The sequence below is a fragment of the Phyllostomus hastatus genome, unplaced genomic scaffold, assembly GCF_019186645.2.
Source record: "Phyllostomus hastatus isolate PE091 unplaced genomic scaffold, TTU_PhHast_1.1 phas_contig_210, whole genome shotgun sequence".
In the NCBI taxonomy this organism is placed as follows: Eukaryota; Metazoa; Chordata; class Mammalia; order Chiroptera; family Phyllostomidae; genus Phyllostomus; species Phyllostomus hastatus.
Window position 1 is genome coordinate 5,109,175 of NW_025333737.1, and position 17,118 is coordinate 5,126,292.

The 17,118-nt window shown below is 35.5% G+C and overlaps 1 protein-coding gene across 8 annotated transcripts in view; it reads left to right on the forward strand.

Annotated features, from left to right (window-relative positions):
- The window catches only part of NF1 (neurofibromin 1), a 225,813-nt gene that overhangs the window by 127,226 nt on the left and 81,469 nt on the right, over positions 1-17,118 (forward strand). For all 8 annotated transcript variants that reach the window (XR_006785349.1, XM_045836072.1, XM_045836073.1 and 5 more), the window contains 5 exons: positions 3,090-3,248; positions 3,764-3,861; positions 5,090-5,236; positions 7,395-7,541; positions 9,650-9,760. Coding sequence is in view for 7 of the 8 variants with exons in the window: in XM_045836072.1 (XP_045692028.1) it covers positions 3,090-3,248; positions 3,764-3,861; positions 5,090-5,236; positions 7,395-7,541; positions 9,650-9,760 (662 nt within the window). In the remaining variant the exon portion in view is untranslated. The remainder of the gene's footprint in view (positions 1-3,089; positions 3,249-3,763; positions 3,862-5,089; positions 5,237-7,394; positions 7,542-9,649; positions 9,761-17,118) is intronic.

Below are 17,118 nucleotides of genomic sequence, written 5' to 3' on the forward strand. Positions count from 1 at the left end.
TGTATTTCTCAGCACAGGTGATACGAGGTCCTCATGAAAACAAAGGGAATGTAATTGGTAATTTGAGATACATTAGAACATGTTCCGAAGTATGAAGACAGTATAGTTGTTATAAATTTAAAATGTTGATTTATGGATATATTGGCTTAATGGAACTTAATCTTTTGAAAGCAAGTTAACTTTCTTTTGGGGTGTGTGTTTTGTGGATGGGAATATGTAAAATATATAGAGAAGATTCTGGCTTCTGACATAGAGTTGTGTAGTCATGTTGTAGATAACTCTGTTTATTAGACTCAAATATATAATGTATAATTAGATTTCCTTTGAGAAGTTAATTGTCCACCTAGCCTAGATAATTAAGTATGTTAGGGTAGTGACCCTCTTGCTGATGCACAGTTTGTGACTGCATTTGTTCGTAACATGTAGTTCAGTTTCTACTAAGGGGAGTGAAGCTAGCGTTGTGAACTAGTTTCCACAACCGGAGCAGCCTAACTTTGACTTGTACGAAGAATTTCTTTGGGACCCAAACTAAATTTCTGCACATTAAAAAACCCTTGAACATGTGTATATTATGAGGTGAAAACACACTGGTGTTAAGTAGTGGGGAAAGAAATAGAAGTGCTTATTGATATTGACTACATTTTATCAGGTTTTAGTTCTAAATTGCAGTGAAACTGCCATCAGTGAGACACACCGCAGTCAGGTGATACACAAAACTGTGTTTCTGATGTGGGGGTTCTTTGAATTTTGATGTGAAGTGTTTGTGAAGATGTGGAAGATAGTAAAGGTGTAATACTTTGCCTAAATTTTACAATATTCTCCCTTTGGGAAATAGTTCACTCAAATTTTCATTAAATTCTGAGACTGAGTAGTATTAAGTATAAATCAGGTATAAATGTGAGTCATAACTTTTTTGTTAGAGAAAACCAGTGAAGAGCTATGTTCAAGATGCATTTTAAAAGAACTCTCCATGTGCATATAAGTTATTGATTTTTATAAGATACTTTCACAGGTTAGTATTTTATAAATTAACTGGTTCTTTGGAAATCAAACTATACCTTTTAGCTTTTTGAAAACCATTTCAGGATTTTAATGGATTAAACAATATATGCTAATTTTAAAAAGACCTATTTAAACTTAAATATAGAGTAGTTTTTAATCCTCTTCCTTCTTGCTCACTCATTCCCTAAAGGCTTTAAAATATTATAGATTTGTTGGTATGTTTCTTCTGTTTCAAGAACCACCCAGTATCAGTAGTGGTCTATGAACATTCTGAAACTGTATGAAGAATTTTGTCTGTGTGTATATGTATGTTCATTTTTCTGTTCCTACTCCTCCGAAGGTTAAACACTGAACTGCAGTGTCAAAGCACTTGAATATTCTTCCCAATTCTATTTCTAAAACTGTATTTCAACTAAAAATAACTCTAAAATAGTTTTTAGGTTTTAAAGCTGTTCTACTAAGGCTGCTGCATTTAGCTGCTTTTACCAGTTTCCCCTTATTTACATGTAAGGTTGTCCTTCGTGCAGCGGCATTCAAGTCCTATAACACAAAGAAAGCCTTCTGAGCTTCATAGCATAAATGGAGGTGAGAATTTATGAGTTAAAATTCACCTCTGATATCGCCTCTTACAAAGATTTTCTTCGGCTTAAAAAATCATTTTGTAAAAGTCTTATTTTTATTAATTCCCTATCCGATATGATAGAAAATTATTTTTGAGACTTTAGGCAGTACATAAAAACACATTTAAAATGTATACCACGTGAAGCACTAAAGGGAATAGAACGAAATGAAATAATCTTTATTCTCTCCAGAATTAAACTGGATTTAGTGAGCCATGTGAATTCACGAAAAGATGTGTTACTTCTTGGAGGCGTTGTGAAGAAAACCAGAGTTATGTGAGATTCTGCACCTAAATCCCATTCACTCATTTTCTCCCAGCATCCTTCGAAATGCTGCAGACTTGTCCCTGGAATCCCCGAGTCCTGAGTGGAGTGCTGGCTTCTTGCCACTATAGCTACCACTGCTTTAAGCAGCAGTCAGTCATAATAAACAAGAAAAGTTGTAGAAATTAAAATGATATGCAAGTGTTTTTTAACAGTAAATGTGTGTTTTCTGTAAAAAAATGTAAATTTCAAAATAATTTCCATGTTAACTTAAAGCCGGAGGGACCGGAAGGAGATGGGAGCTGTGCCAGTTCATTGACACTTCCCCCAGTCTCACCCGTTACTGTACCTTCCAAGTAGGGCGTTTTATCAAGAGAAAATTAATTCATTTTACATATTGGGCTCCCATTGTTTTTCAGTGTGGGCAGCTAGTTTTTGAATCCTTAACTTTATATATATATATATTTTTTTTTTTTTGACAGAATCTTAAATTGAGGTTCACATAGGAGTTCTCTTTTTGGTTGGTGGGATCCTTTTTCTTTTTAGATCCCAAGAATTCCCATTCTTCCATGGTTTAAATAATAAGTAGGTCCTTATATTATAGAAAAGCATTCTGATGAAGAAAAGAAACTGGCAATATAATGTTACTTGTAAGTAAGTTTTTTCTCTCGATAGGAATCTAAGAAAACTAAGTTTTGTTTTGTTGGAAAGCATTTTGCTCAAGAAATTTAATTGTACCAGGTACACACCAAAATGTAAGTATTTACTGTTAGGTATTAGATATTTAGGGGTGTGCTGTTGGAAACTTACCTACGTCTTAATGAGTTGATCATATTCTTATGTGTTAATCTTAGTAAAATATGATTACCTTTTGTGTGAAAAGTTGATCTGCTTTTATTACTCAGCAAATCTGCAGTACAAACAATAATAACAAAATTAAGATCTTTTTTTAGGTCTTGTCTACAAAACTTATGAGATTTTTCCTTTTTCTTAGACATCTGTATTGTATTTTAAAGTGATGGAAAGCAAGAATTGAGGATGAACTTTACTGATATTTTGGGAGTAGGAAAAAATAGAAAAGTATTGTTCCTGAGAATTGGTCTAGTCAGAGCTTTTGTGCAAAGTTTGACCTTCAAGCTCTTTCTTCCCATTTGCTTGTTTTAACTCAAAGCACATATTCAATTCTCGACTCCTTGTTTTTAGGTGGTTAGCCAGCGTTTTCCTCAGAACAGCATCGGTGCAGTAGGAAGTGCCATGTTCCTCAGATTTATCAATCCTGCCATTGTCTCACCGTATGAAGCAGGGATTTTAGATAAAAAGCCACCACCTAGAATTGAAAGGGGCTTGAAGTTAATGTCAAAGGTGAAGAATTATTTTGATGATCTGTTTTAAATTTTCTTTCAATTAAAATTTTAGAGTTTCATATTCACTGTACTTCCTCTTTTTACTTTTGAAATGCCTTATAGTTTTCACTTAAATGCTTTTGTTTTATTTGTGTCTATGTTACAAAGGAATTCATTAGACTGATACTTGGGGTATCTTATCATGAAAAAATATTTTAGAAAATGTCTTTTTAAGATAGTTTTCTATATAATCACACTGGAAATTCTGAAATGGGGACCAAAATGTATACTATATGATTTTTTAAAAATACATTAAAATTTCTTAATATGCACTTTTATATATATGTATTTATGTGTAGCTATAATAATTATATTTGGGAAAGAATAGAACAACTTCTAGTATTTATAGAATAAGGAATAATTGAATAAATAATGATACTGATGAAAATTCATGTTTTTTGACAAACATACAGATGTGTCAACTTCATACAATAAAAATAATGTGATTTTTTATTACCTTGTTTTATTGTTCAGATACTTCAGAGTATTGCCAATCATGTTCTCTTCACAAAAGAAGAGCATATGCGGCCTTTTAATGATTTTGTAAAAAGCAACTTTGATGCAGCACGAAGGTAAGCAGCCTGCCACGTAGTTGGTTGCTCTGTTTGAATCAGATGTTTTCACTTTCACTTAGTGTCCATGAAGCTCCTGTGTAGGTTTTTTCTTGTTCCTCTCTAGGTCCAGAACATAGTAAATCTTATTTTGCTATAAAAGACGGCAATGAAGTAAATACATATTCTTTATAATTTGGTAGTGTTTTTCATATTTCAAAACCTAGAGGGATTTTTGACATATTACTAAAATAAAGGATTTAAGGTTGCCACAATATAGAGCAGAGAAAGTAGGAAAAGATTCCTTTTAGTAAAAACTAAAACAAAAAATGGTACAGATAATGCATATCAGTGTAAAATCACAATTTTTTTGATGTTAGAATATTTTTCATGCTTCAGTTTAGAAGTGTGTCTGAACTAAAATGTCACTCTTTAAACCAAGTAATGCACGTGCATACAATTTTGTTCATGAGTAACTGGACAACTGTTGGGAACTCTTATGATTTGAGAAAACTTAACATCTTTAAGGTTTTCATAACTAAATAGTTGCTTTCTGTTTATCTCTCTGAGTTAGTTTATCTGTAAACTAGGGATTATGTTTGCCTGAGTTGACTTAGAGGAACAAATGAGATAATTTGAGAAAATGCTTTATAAATGTAAATTAATGTCCAGAGTTCTGCCTTTTCTGCAGTCTGAATCTAATTGATCTGACTCATAGTCTAAGCTAAATTGTACAACTCTTTCAGTTTTTCATCATAATTCATGTCAATTTCCTTCTAATTGGAGTTTAAAAGGTATATTGTTTAACTGCAACCCATATTGGAGGAAAAGTGAATGTCGATATAGGATTCATAGTTTAGCTGTTGACTGTTCGTAGCAAGTTCAGAGAGGCAAGGGTCTGATCCTGGCTCTCACCTACAGGTGATATAATTTGGGGGAGGTCTTTTGAGTTGCCTGGGCCTCCATTTCCTTATTTGTAAGTTACTGGCTTCTCTCATAGCCTCATCCATCTAAATTTGGTATTTGTCTGTCTGCAGAGCCTATTCTGAAGGTGCACCTAGGTATCAGAAATGAGAACCAAGTTTCTCCTTGTCCCTTCTTTTCTTACTTAATGATGGTCACATTTGTGAATACATCCTCTATATTTGTAATCTCGGTTATTTCACAAAGTTACTTTTTATAAATTTAATTCCAACATAGCTATGGGTGTATCTGGTTTTTAAATTCTAATGATTTTATATTTTTCAAGGTTTTTCCTTGATATAGCATCTGATTGTCCCACAAGTGATGCAGTAAATCATAGTCTTTCCTTCATCAGTGATGGCAATGTGCTTGCTTTACATCGTCTGCTCTGGAACAATCAGGAGAAAATTGGCCAGTATCTTTCCAGCAATAGGTAAGATTTCCCAGTCATAGGCGTATTGAAAATCAGTTTAAATATATATTAATAAAATTATTGGTTATGAATAATGCTTTTTACTTTACATCTTTTTAGAATAAGAATTATGGTTTGGAAAAAGAAATTCAGGCTCTTTCTGAAAATATGTAAGCAAAAAGTTATTAAATGATCAAAAAGCCCGCCTAGGTGCTACAGACTTTTTTTTAAAGATTTTATTTATTTACTTTTAGACAGAAGGGAAGGGAGGGAGAAAGACAGGGAAAGAAGCATCAATATGTAGTTGCCTGTCATATACCTCCTGCTGGGGACCTGGCCCACAGCCCAGGCATATGCCCTGACTGGGAATCAAACTGGAGACCCTTTGGTTTGCAGGCGAGCACTCAGTCCACTGAGTCACACCAGTCAGGACCAGACTTTTTTCTTTTTTTTCTTTTCTTTTTTAATGTTAAGCTAGGAAATCACAAATTAGCCCTTTGGGTTTTTGACTTGCAAACTATAATACATTATGTCCAACAAGACAGAAGTTCAAATTTATTAGCAGATCAAATGAGTATTGGCATTTGAATCTGAAGAGTAGCTCATTCTTAGGAATTTAATAATTAAAACATCAATGTATTAATTTTATAATAATCTCATTTGTGATACTTGAAGTATATGCTTTATATAGAAAATACTCAATAACTGAAAATTATTTATTTGGGAATTATTTCCTTAGTTGTTTCAGTTAGTCTTTGTAACCTGAATTACTTGCCGTCCTTTCTAGTTATGTATGTTTATAAAGGGCCCAGATTCCTGTGCATGAAAAGTTCTCTCACAAAGGTAAAATGAGTCTAGGTTATTTTTTAAATGCCAATAAGAGTGGTTTGCCCACTCATGGAAAAGGTAGAAGACCATGAAATTAAGACCGAGAACCAACTAGGGGAGAGAGAGCATTTCAGTCCATCGTGAGTTGTTAGTGGATTGAAGCAGACATGGGCATGACTGGTGTGTGCCCCAAAACAGAAAAATGAAGATGCTGTGTCTGGGTGACACTGAAGGAAACGGTGGCACTTTTACATGCAAACATTCCTTCTCTTATATAATGCCATATATATTCATGTAGTTTGATGCTAGAGAAAATTTTAAAAAATAATTTTTATAAAAAAATACATGTACATTTTAAACACAAAAAAAGGTATAGAACATAATATAACAGAGAACCATGTCTACCATCTAGATTTAATATTTATTTTACTATATTACTTCAGATTTGTATAGCATTTTATTTCTTGGGGAAAAAGATATTATTTCTCTCTAAAGAATTGACAAAATAAGGAAATTATAGTATTATAATATAGTTTTGTGTTTTCAAATTTTATAGAAATGATGTACTAAATATAGTCTCCCCATGCAACATTCTGTTTGAGATATCTTATTTAACTTATGTTAATATTTCATTGATGACTATATTATAGTTTAATTTGCATTTCCTAATTGATGGATACTTAGGTTTATTTTCTGTTTTTCAATGTTTTAAATAGTGATGTAATGAATGATACCATACTTGGCCCCTCGCGTATTACCTAGATGTGTAGTTGCTGCTTTCCGGGGCACATGCAGCCTGGGCTTCACTAGCCGCCGCCACGTGCTTTTCGAAGTGCACATGCCTGTTCACTCTCCGACATGCAGCCTGTGGGCGTGCCTCCTTACACAGTCTCACCAGAGTTGGGCGTTAGCAGACTGTATTTTTTGCCAAAGTGATGTTTGTAAAATAGTATCTTGTTATTCTTACATAATTTTAAATATTTGATAGTTATTGAAAATCCATATTTAATCTGGTTAAGCAGAAATAAGATATCAGGGACAGTATGTCTAATTCCTAAATAGTGGTTTCTCAAAATGGATTATTTTTATCGTGAGAAGAAGTGTTATTTTTACTTACTGATTGTCCATTTAATGGTACTGGGAATTAGAACACTAGGAAAGAGAATTGTTAGGTAAATGTTGTGGTTTGGGGAGTGGTCATATTTCGAAGGTGTCTCAGTGTGTACTTACACCCTCGAAGTCTCTCACAAGTCAGTGGAAACCCCAGCTCACAGTCAAATGAACAGCTACGAATGGCACTCTAAAGAAATGTGTGCTCGCTGCTCTTTCCTAAGTAGTTTCCTTTGTCTAGGGATCACAAAGCTGTGGGGAGACGGCCTTTTGATAAGATGGCAACACTTCTTGCGTACCTGGGGCCTCCGGAGCACAAACCTGTGGCAGATACACACTGGTCCAGTCTTAACCTTACCAGTTCAAAGTTTGAGGAATTCATGACTAGGTAAGGTACCACCTTATTTTTTTTCTTTCTGGTTGAGGTACAAGGTTTACTACTGGACAGGTTGTTAGATATGCTTCAGTTTGTGATAGAGAATTATCAGGAAGGATGTACCTAATATCCACATTGCCATATGTGGGGATTTAAATTTTCTTTACCCTTTCTATTTTTGAAATATTTTTTTAATCATTTATTTTCCTATATATAAAAATAATAGTACCTTATTGAGTAGTACTTTGTCATGTTGCTTTGAGGTGTTTTTGCACTAATTCTTATAAAGGGAGTATAGATAACATTATTTTCATATTACAGTTAAAGAAAATAATATTCTAGCAACTGTTTATGGGGTTAGGGGGGTACTTGAAATATTAAGAGGACACTTTGTAAAGTATATGATTTTCCAGCCACTATGCTATACACCTGAAACTAACACAATGATAGTGAATGTAAACTAATTGAAATATTTTTTTTAAAAGAAAAAATATAGGTCAAAGTGTATAACTAATTTGCCCAAGATTCCACATCTAATTCATAGGTCCTTTGGTTTTAAGTGCTGGGCTCTTTATACCATATTGTAACATTTTTCAGAACCCTCCTAAAAGTTAACGAGATTTAGACTGAGGCTCAGAAAATTAGTATACTTCAATATTGCTGTGAAATTTCTGTGGACATTTGTTTGAATATCATTTAGGAGGATTTACTTTGTGAGCTAAGTAAACAATGCTTGTTGTTGGATGTTTACTTGTGTGACATTATAATGGAGGTAGTGCTGAATCCTTCAGTCTTTAAAGTCCCTTTCACAGTACTTTACACTAAGTCCCCAGTATGTGCTTCCTAGTGACTGTGGGTTCAGTGTTTTGTTCATAGTATTTCCAGAAGCAGAAAGAAAAAGGCAGAACCTGGGATTCAGAAGTTAATTCACATAAAGATTTGCATATAATGTGCCTTGCATTGTAAGTGCCTATTATTATTAATTACGTTACATATACAGTAGTTCCCCCTTATCCACAGGTTAGCTTTCCACAGTTTCAGTTACCTGTTGTAAAACAGTCTGACAATACTAAATGAAACATTCCAGAAATGAACAATTCGTGAGTTCTAAATTATGTGCTGTTATGAGGAGAGTGATGACATCTTGTGCCATCCCTGCACTGTCGGCCTGGGCCGTGAGTCATCCCTTTGTCCGCTGTGCGCACGGTAGACGCTGCTGCCTGTTACTCACGCGGCAGCCGTCTCCACTCTCGGATTGACTGTTGTGGTATCACAGTGCTCGTGTTCAAGTAGTCCTTGTTTTACCTCGTGATGAGCACAGAGCCATTCACATGGCTTTCATTATAGTTTGTAATTGTTCTATCTCATTATTATTGCTGTTAATCTTACTATGCCTAGTTTATAAATTCAACTTTATTATAGGTTTGTGTGCATAAGAAAAAAACATAGCTTATATAGGGTTTTTTACTATTTGTGCTTTCAAGTGTCCACTGAGGGTCTTGGAATATATTCCAGGGGAGTAACGGGGAACTACTATAGACCATATTTCAGTACACATGACTCTAATTCTTTGATATTGTTAAAACGTATGAATATGTCAATCCAACCTTTTGGTTACGGGACAGCGCCCCAATGAACTGAGCCACATCCCCCAGGTGGGAACTTAATGTATGATAAAAGTGATATTCAGAATCAGGGAGATTAGAATGGACTATTAAGAAGCAGGGGTACAACTGAGTAATCATCTGAAAAAGGTGCTGATACCATTCATGAGAATGAAAAGGTTGAGAAACTGAACTCTTAAAAACCAATAAGTTACTCAAAAACTTCCATCTAAGAAAAAAAACCATGATTAAAAACAATTCTATGGTTAATATCTCTGTCCACTAGTTTTCTTAGGATAGTCCTAAGAACCACTCTGTGTGGTCCAAAGAGTGACTCCTTAAATGTTTTGTTACCTGTTGCCAAATTGCCCTTCAAAGGAGGGGAGAAGGACACACCATCTACCTCTCTGGGTATTTTGTTACTTTGCACATTTTATTATTGGTCCAGTTGTAGATTTTTGTGTACTTAATGGACAATATAAAGCCTGTGACTGCTTCGTTCTTCTCTTCTTGCAGGCATCAAGTACATGAAAAAGAAGAATTCAAGGCTTTGAAAACATTAAGTATTTTCTACCAAGCTGGGACTTCCAAAGCTGGGAATCCTATATTTTATTATGTTGCACGGAGGTAAGGGATACTATGTTGTAGTTTCTCTTAACAAAATTTAAAAAATGCTAGCAAATACAGAGAGAGAGTGTGAGCATGTCAGCAAGTTTGGGTTTTCCCATTTGACTTGACAAGAATTGAAAACGAATCTACCTGGGAGAATATAGCTGGGTAAATAGCTATCTTGGTCTAAAATAATGTGCAATATATTAGAAATTGCTTTTCATATTACCCATTTGATACTGGCTTCTCTTTCCTGCATCAACTTTTTAATACTACCTACAGTGGATTAATTAGCAAGACTAAAAAACATTACAAAGGCTCCTTTGTTTTTAGGTATATTCTGATTAGATAATATCCACAACAGGATCATCGGGAACTTTTCTTTTTAGCAGAAATGAAATTTTAAGCATCTGTTTCTGAGCACTTTTGGTGATGTGCTGTATAAGGTGGCATCAGTGTGATTTAACAAATAGTTCAGAGAAGCTGTGGGAGATTTCTGTAAAGATGGTGTAGGAGGTGACAGCCTGGAAAATTGATTGTATTTATTCATGCTGTCTTCAGTTAAGTCTAGTTCCTAGAAAGCTTTTATGGTAAGGCAGTGAGCTCCTCCTTAACATTAGGTATGATGCCTGTGCTGTGTGCCCTTTCATTGTTGTTTCTTTCTGCTTCATTTTGCCTTCCTTTTGAGAACTCATCCATGACATGATTTGGTCAGTTTTACTTCTTTCCTTCCTGCTTAGTGTGACATAAATTCATGGCTCACTGAACCTTAGAGATAATGTCATATAATAGAGACTACCGGAATGGCTTTGAGATATCAAGGACTTTGGAATATCAAGGACAGTTTAGTCTTAGTGTTGCTATTCATTAGCTGTAGGAATTACTTAGTCTTTCTGAGTTTCTGAACTTAACTTTATATGAAGTTAAGTTCATATTTATATGAACTGAGGAATTATGCCAGTAGACTTAATAGCCATGGGTGGCAAAAACTTGATGTGTATAGAAAATAAATGGGAGTTGAGAAATATTGGGAAAGGAGTGAGGAAAGGAAGGTGGAAGATAGGAAACTCACTTAATCAGATAACTCAGTGTTGAGACTAAGAAGTCCCAAGAACTGGGGCATTAGGGTATCATACCCTCAACTTTCCTCTTTACCAATTCTGAGTAGTATCTCCTCACCTTCCCATGAAAGTCTTCTCTCCAGCTTTTTCTCAGTTGCTGTTTTAAATTGCCTAAGGTAATTTTTGAGATGAACTATATTTATATTCCAACCCTAACCTTTAATACAGCCAGTATATTTTGACTTTCCCTAATTTAGCTAAGTAATGAAAAGTGAAACATTGGTACATGTGTGTCCTCCTCCCCCTTTAAATTCTTAATTAGTTTATGAGTAAAGATTTCTCAGAAACCTCAAAGAAGGTTGTTTTCTTCACAGTCAGAAGGAATGTATAAGATGAGGTTCCTTTGCAGTGACTATCTAGAAAGGCCAGATGAAAGCAGGATGGGCCGGGTGCACGCACCCTCTGGGACTGATCAATGGGCTGTCCAGGAAACCCATGTATGAGAGTGCCGAGGATTCCCTGCTCTACTGCTTGTTAGCTGTGCAAGCTTAGACAAGTTAATTTTTCTAAGTCTGTTTCTTCATATTTTAAAAAAGGGGTGTTTTTCTAAGTCTGTTTCTTCATATTTTAAAAAAGGGGTGGGATGTGCTTATAAAAAACTGTGCCAGTCTGCCTCTCCCAAGTGTTTTGTGACCTATAAAATTCTGTACAGAATGTTTGAAGTTTTTTTCATTTTTTATTTTTTGTTTTTTTGATAGGACCACTGCCAATTTTAGATTTTCAGTCCTTTCAGTTTCTTACTTAGACTTACCAGAACTCTTCCTCTCATGCAGCCTCACCTGGTGTGAAGCCTTAGCTCCAGGAGGGAAGAGCACCCAATAGCTTAATATTAATTTTAGGTATCTTGCAACTGTATTTTGGAACCATTTTTCCCCTGCTGCCATCGCTGAGACTCTTTATCAGCTCTTACCTGTACTATGCAGCATTATCCTCCTATCCCCCAGTCTCCAGGTCGCCACTCCAGCCCATCTTAATATGGCTTCTGGAGGAGGTTTCCAGTGCAAAACTAACCTTGTCTCTCTCAGTAATTAAATAGCACCACTGACGCCCCATGTAAAGCCCAGGTGCTTTAATGAGGCGTGCAAGGGGCCCCTTAATTTTGGCCTTATTTAGTTTCTAATGTTTTCTTGCTATTGCTCCCATGTACTTACACTCCTGCCCCGTAGTAGTTCAAGTGTCATAAATACAAGCACAGTTGTTGCCATAGTGTTTATAGTGGCAGAAGAAAAAAAGAATGCAATATAACTAGTGTTTGAATTTTTTAATAAATGATGATAGATGAGTGTTATGGAGTAATGTGTAGTGTGTTGAAGGTTTTTTTTGTTTTTTTTTTTTTTGCTTGTTACAAGGGACAGAACAAAATTCAAAGTTGTTGTATAAGCTAAAGGGAATGTCAGTTGACCCATGTCCCTAAGAAGATCAAGGGCTGGCCTGGCTCTGTGTGTGACTACATGCAGCGCTGAGAACAGTGTCATCTCAAGGGTGTCTGTCTTCTCTTTCTTTTGGCTCCACTATCTTTATGTTAATTTTATTACTGAGCAGCTCTTCCTAAGCCATAGCCAGCAGTGGCTTGTGTTCCCCAGCTTAAGGACCCCAGTGTAGAAACACCTGTCTCCCAGTAGTTACAGCAGAAGTGCTGGTTTTATTGGCCTGGCTTAAGTCACATGTTAATTCTCAAGGCAGTTACTATGGCAAGGGGGGTGGAATTTCATGGCTGAGTTATGTGCTCATTATTGTAGCTCAGTGGTAAAGCCAGTCCTACTCAACTGAAAAGGGAATTACAGGGGCAGGGTCGCCCGGGGGAAAATTGCATCGCTGATACCAGAATGAGGAGTGATGGATTCTGAGCTGGCAAAAGTGACAGAAGTCCCCTAATGCCACGCTGCTTTTAAAAGACACAGAAGGATGATTCTGACACATAACAAGGTGTGCGTGTGTGTATATCGACTGAGAATCGTGTGAGAGTATACACACTGAACTGCTCACCTTGCTTATCTCAGGGGAGTCTGATTGGAGGAGGTAGAGGGCCCATTGTAATATTTCTGTTGTATATCTCTGTATTGTTAGACTTGTTGCCAAGAACACATACTATTTTTGTAAGAATAATAAAAAATATAAAACCTAAAAGTTACAATGAATAGTTTTCTTGAATATTGTAATTCCTGGCAGTTGTTCTTTGGGTGGTAGTAGTAGCAATAACAGCTAACATTTACTAAGCATTTTGTCTGCATCAGGGACCCCCAAGTGATTCATTTGCAGTCAGTGTATTGCTGAAGTTTGGGAATCCCACAGGTTCGTGTATTTAACTCCTGGTGGCACAAGCTAAAGAGCCAGAGTTGAGTTTCAGACCATAACAACTGCACTGCTAATAGCATGGTTATTATCCCTGTTGAAATTCTACACTAGATTTTTGTTTAGATTAAGCTTTGTATCAATAGAACAACATGAAAATCTCAACGATAGTTATAAGGTTTATTTCTATAAGGAAGAAATCTGAATTCTAGGCCTCTGATTTACAAACGACCTTTTGAAATAGAAAACAAAGGGCTGCTCAAAGCAAGAGAATCTTTTCATTGGAGTAGCTGTAGTATGTATCACAAAGGTTAGCAGATAGGCAATTTTTTTACTGTAACAATGTATTACTATTACACATTCATGAAATAGGGTGACACAGGTGTATTGTTTCATAGAGTACTGTTATTTCTACTTATTAGATTAGCACTTTTTTGTCTATTTAATAAAAAATAAAATAATATAAGAACAACACTCATCACTCCTCATCCCCCACCCATTCTCTCTCTCACACAGAAACATATTTTGGTTAAACACCAACATAACTTCTTCTCTTACACTTTCAATGCAAAAATCTGATTTTCAATTTGATTTTGCAGACTTTGCTATTTTGTGCTTTTTTAGCATTTATAAGAAGGAAATCATATTTAGGTAATAATTAGTTTACACAATTAAAATATTAAAATATGCAAACCACCAAATTAAACTAGGATAATGATGATTTCCTAGAAGTAGTTAAATTTGATTTTCCTAGCATGTTTGTTGTCATTTAGCAGATGATAAAGAACCGAGATAGGAATGCAGGCAGTTCAAGTTCACTTCAGCTTCAGTGCACACAAAACAGCAAAAATATTACATAGAAAAGAAAGTGAATGTTGTCCCTTGGATTCAGTGTGGTGCCGTCATTTTTCATAGTTGTCATATTCATGGTGGTGGCTGTCTTTGAGGTCACTGCTGTTTTCACACTTTTCTTGGGATTCGAGTGTGAGGTTGTCTTAGAATTTGGGCTCATCGTGGAAATCAGGGTTGTTTGGTGATTTGGTGTTGTCTTGGAATCCGTAGTTGCCTTGGAATCTGTAGTTGCCTTAGAATCTGTAGTTGCCTTGGAATCCGTAGTTGCCGTAGAATTCAAATCCATCATGGTATTGGTGACTGTCATAGAACTTGCGGTAGTCGTGTCCCCCACAGTGTAACCAACAAATAGGAGGAAAAGGCTGATGAGTGATAGCTTGAACATCATTTTCCTGTTTAAAAATATTTGTAGAAATTTAATCTGACTTGGATCACAGACAAATGTAAGGACTGTCTTTGTTAAAAGGGGAGAAAAATAAAGGAACCTTCTCAGAACTGGGGAAATGCCAGCCTTTCAGTTTATAGTTGTTAAGATAGAAGGAGATTTAGAAGTGATCAAAATCCACCCTTTCTTCTTACAAATGGGCTCAGGCAAAAGAGCATAACTTGCCTGAGGATGCATATCTAAAAATGACTAGAATTAGAACTTGAGTCTGAGTCTTAGTTCAGTGTTTTTTAGATGTGGATTGTGAAGACATAGAATAGACTTATACCAAAAGTTTAATAGTAAACCATTTTTAAATTAAGGCTAATTTCCTTTTATCTTACATTCAAATATAATGGCTTGCAACATTTGAGATAATGCAACTAGCCCATGTTGAGCATAGTTAACTATTCTTTTTTTTTTTTTAACTTAAAGCTCAAATTTTAATTTTAGAAATCTAATATACTAAAAGTTACATTTGGTTTTAATCTGTAATGAGAAAATTTCAATTTAGCATTACCTTTTAATGTTTTTTTCTTTGAAGATTGAGAATTGAGGCTTTCTCCAGTGTCCTATGTGGAGTCTGATTTTTTACTCACTGTGGGCCATTTAAATATAACTAAAGAGTAAGTCACGTGTTCCTAACTTGACCTGCCATTGCTCTTTGGAAATACCCTATTGAGTGTTTCCAAACAACTAGTGTAAACAGATGGACTTTGGCAGAGATCAAGGAATTCAAGTAAGGTCTTTCTAAAATCTAATTACTTCTTTAAAGAATCCAGTGAATGCCACTTTGTTATTTCTCTTATCCATATATACATTATGAATTTCTTCACTGGACTGACTAGAAAAATAGACACTGCTTTGCCTGCTGTGATTATTGTGAATTAAAACCAAGTAAGTATATTGGAGATAGATATCTGTGTCCCCCCTGCAACACATCTTGTTTATAAGTTCACTGGGTGGTTTCTGGCCGTGGCCATTTTGAAGTAGGAATATAGCATTTTGGGAGTTTAATTTCTAGTAAATAAAATAACCTATTAGAAAAGGTTAAACTTTATTAATATAAAACTAAATAATAAAAGGATTGTGTATGGCAGTGATACTTTCATACTGAGTTTAAAAAGATTGTTTGAATACATTAAACCACCATTACAGAATTTGAATAGATTCTTTAAAGAAAGTTTGTCTTTTGATCGCTTCTTTTCCTTGATAATTAGTGTACAGGGAAGTTGGGTTGTACTACGCTAATGTTTCATCACTTGGGCCACCACTTTTTAAAAATTGTAGGTTGTGAACAATGGCATTGACATACAAGGAAATTGCTACATAAATAGCAAAAGTACAAGTCTGTACATGTTCTTCACTTGTTTTACTTTGCCATGACGTTTTTTTCCACCTGAATGAATAGAACCAGTGCTAGCAAAATTCTGTTTATACGGTACATACACAGAACCTTACTTATATGGCAGTTAGCTTAATCATTCCTAAGAAGTAACGTGAAAAGCCTCTTAGCAACCAGAGTAGATATTATAAATCAGAGTACTAAGATAATGCACAGACAACTCTTTATTGGTACTTATACATGTCAATCTCAACTTACTTAAAATTCGACATTTTCCCTTTCTTATTTTGCTATATTCTTCTAATCTCTTTCTCAGGTAGTTGCCATCATGACCTAACCAAATGGCTCTCCAGCCTTGGGTTTCTCATTATCTTTTTCTTACTGATTTTTAAGTTGCACAGGCCTCTTGAAAATAAAATTTAAAGTTCTGAACTCTCCAGCACTCAAATGCTCCCAGGCAAAGATCATTTGCCATTATTCAGACCTTGACATACCTTCCACCTCCGTATCTTTGTGCAGTTTTCCTTGCCTGCCCCAAGTACTTCTTCCTCATTCAAAATTCTGTTCCTCCTTCGGGGTCTAACTCAGAGGCTACACCTTTGGTATGAGCCTTCCCTGTTTCTGTTTTTCACATCAGTCATTTTAAGACTTTACTTAAAATGAAACTTAAACCTTTCTCAGAAAACCAGTAAACAAAAAATAATGGTAAAAAAAGAAACATAGAACTAATAAATGCTTATTTCCTATCATATAGGTACCACACTTCAAAATATCACTGGCCTATAAGATAAAGTCTTTATCTTTAGCATCTTATAAAGTCTCTTTATAACCCATTATGCCAGGAGTGTCAAATTTGTTTCACTGGGGACCACACCAGCCTCATGGTTGCCTTCAAAGGGCCAAATGTAATTTTAGGACTGTATAAATGTAACTACTCCCTAACAGTTAAGCGAGAGCTTGGCACTGCTACCAGGTAGAAACAATGTGCAGGGCTGGGTAAAATAAGATGGAGGGCTGGATTCGGCCTGCGGGCCTTGTGTTTGCTGCCTGTGCATTATGCCATTCATGTTAGTTGCAAGATTGCTGAACTGTAGCAGAAGATTGAAAGTCATTTTGGTAAGAGGCTAGATACTGGCCTTATTTCGGAAATATGATAATGCTACCAGCATTGATATTGTTCCAAGTAAGCCTTATATGATTTCTGGGCTGTTCTCAGAAAAGTGTATTCATGATACATCGCTAAGGGTAGCATCAGGGCAGTCGTCAAGAAGACTTTAGCTACTGGCAAGGCCGCAAAGTGCCCAGAAAGCTCAGAATGCCAAATGAACATTCTGTACATTGC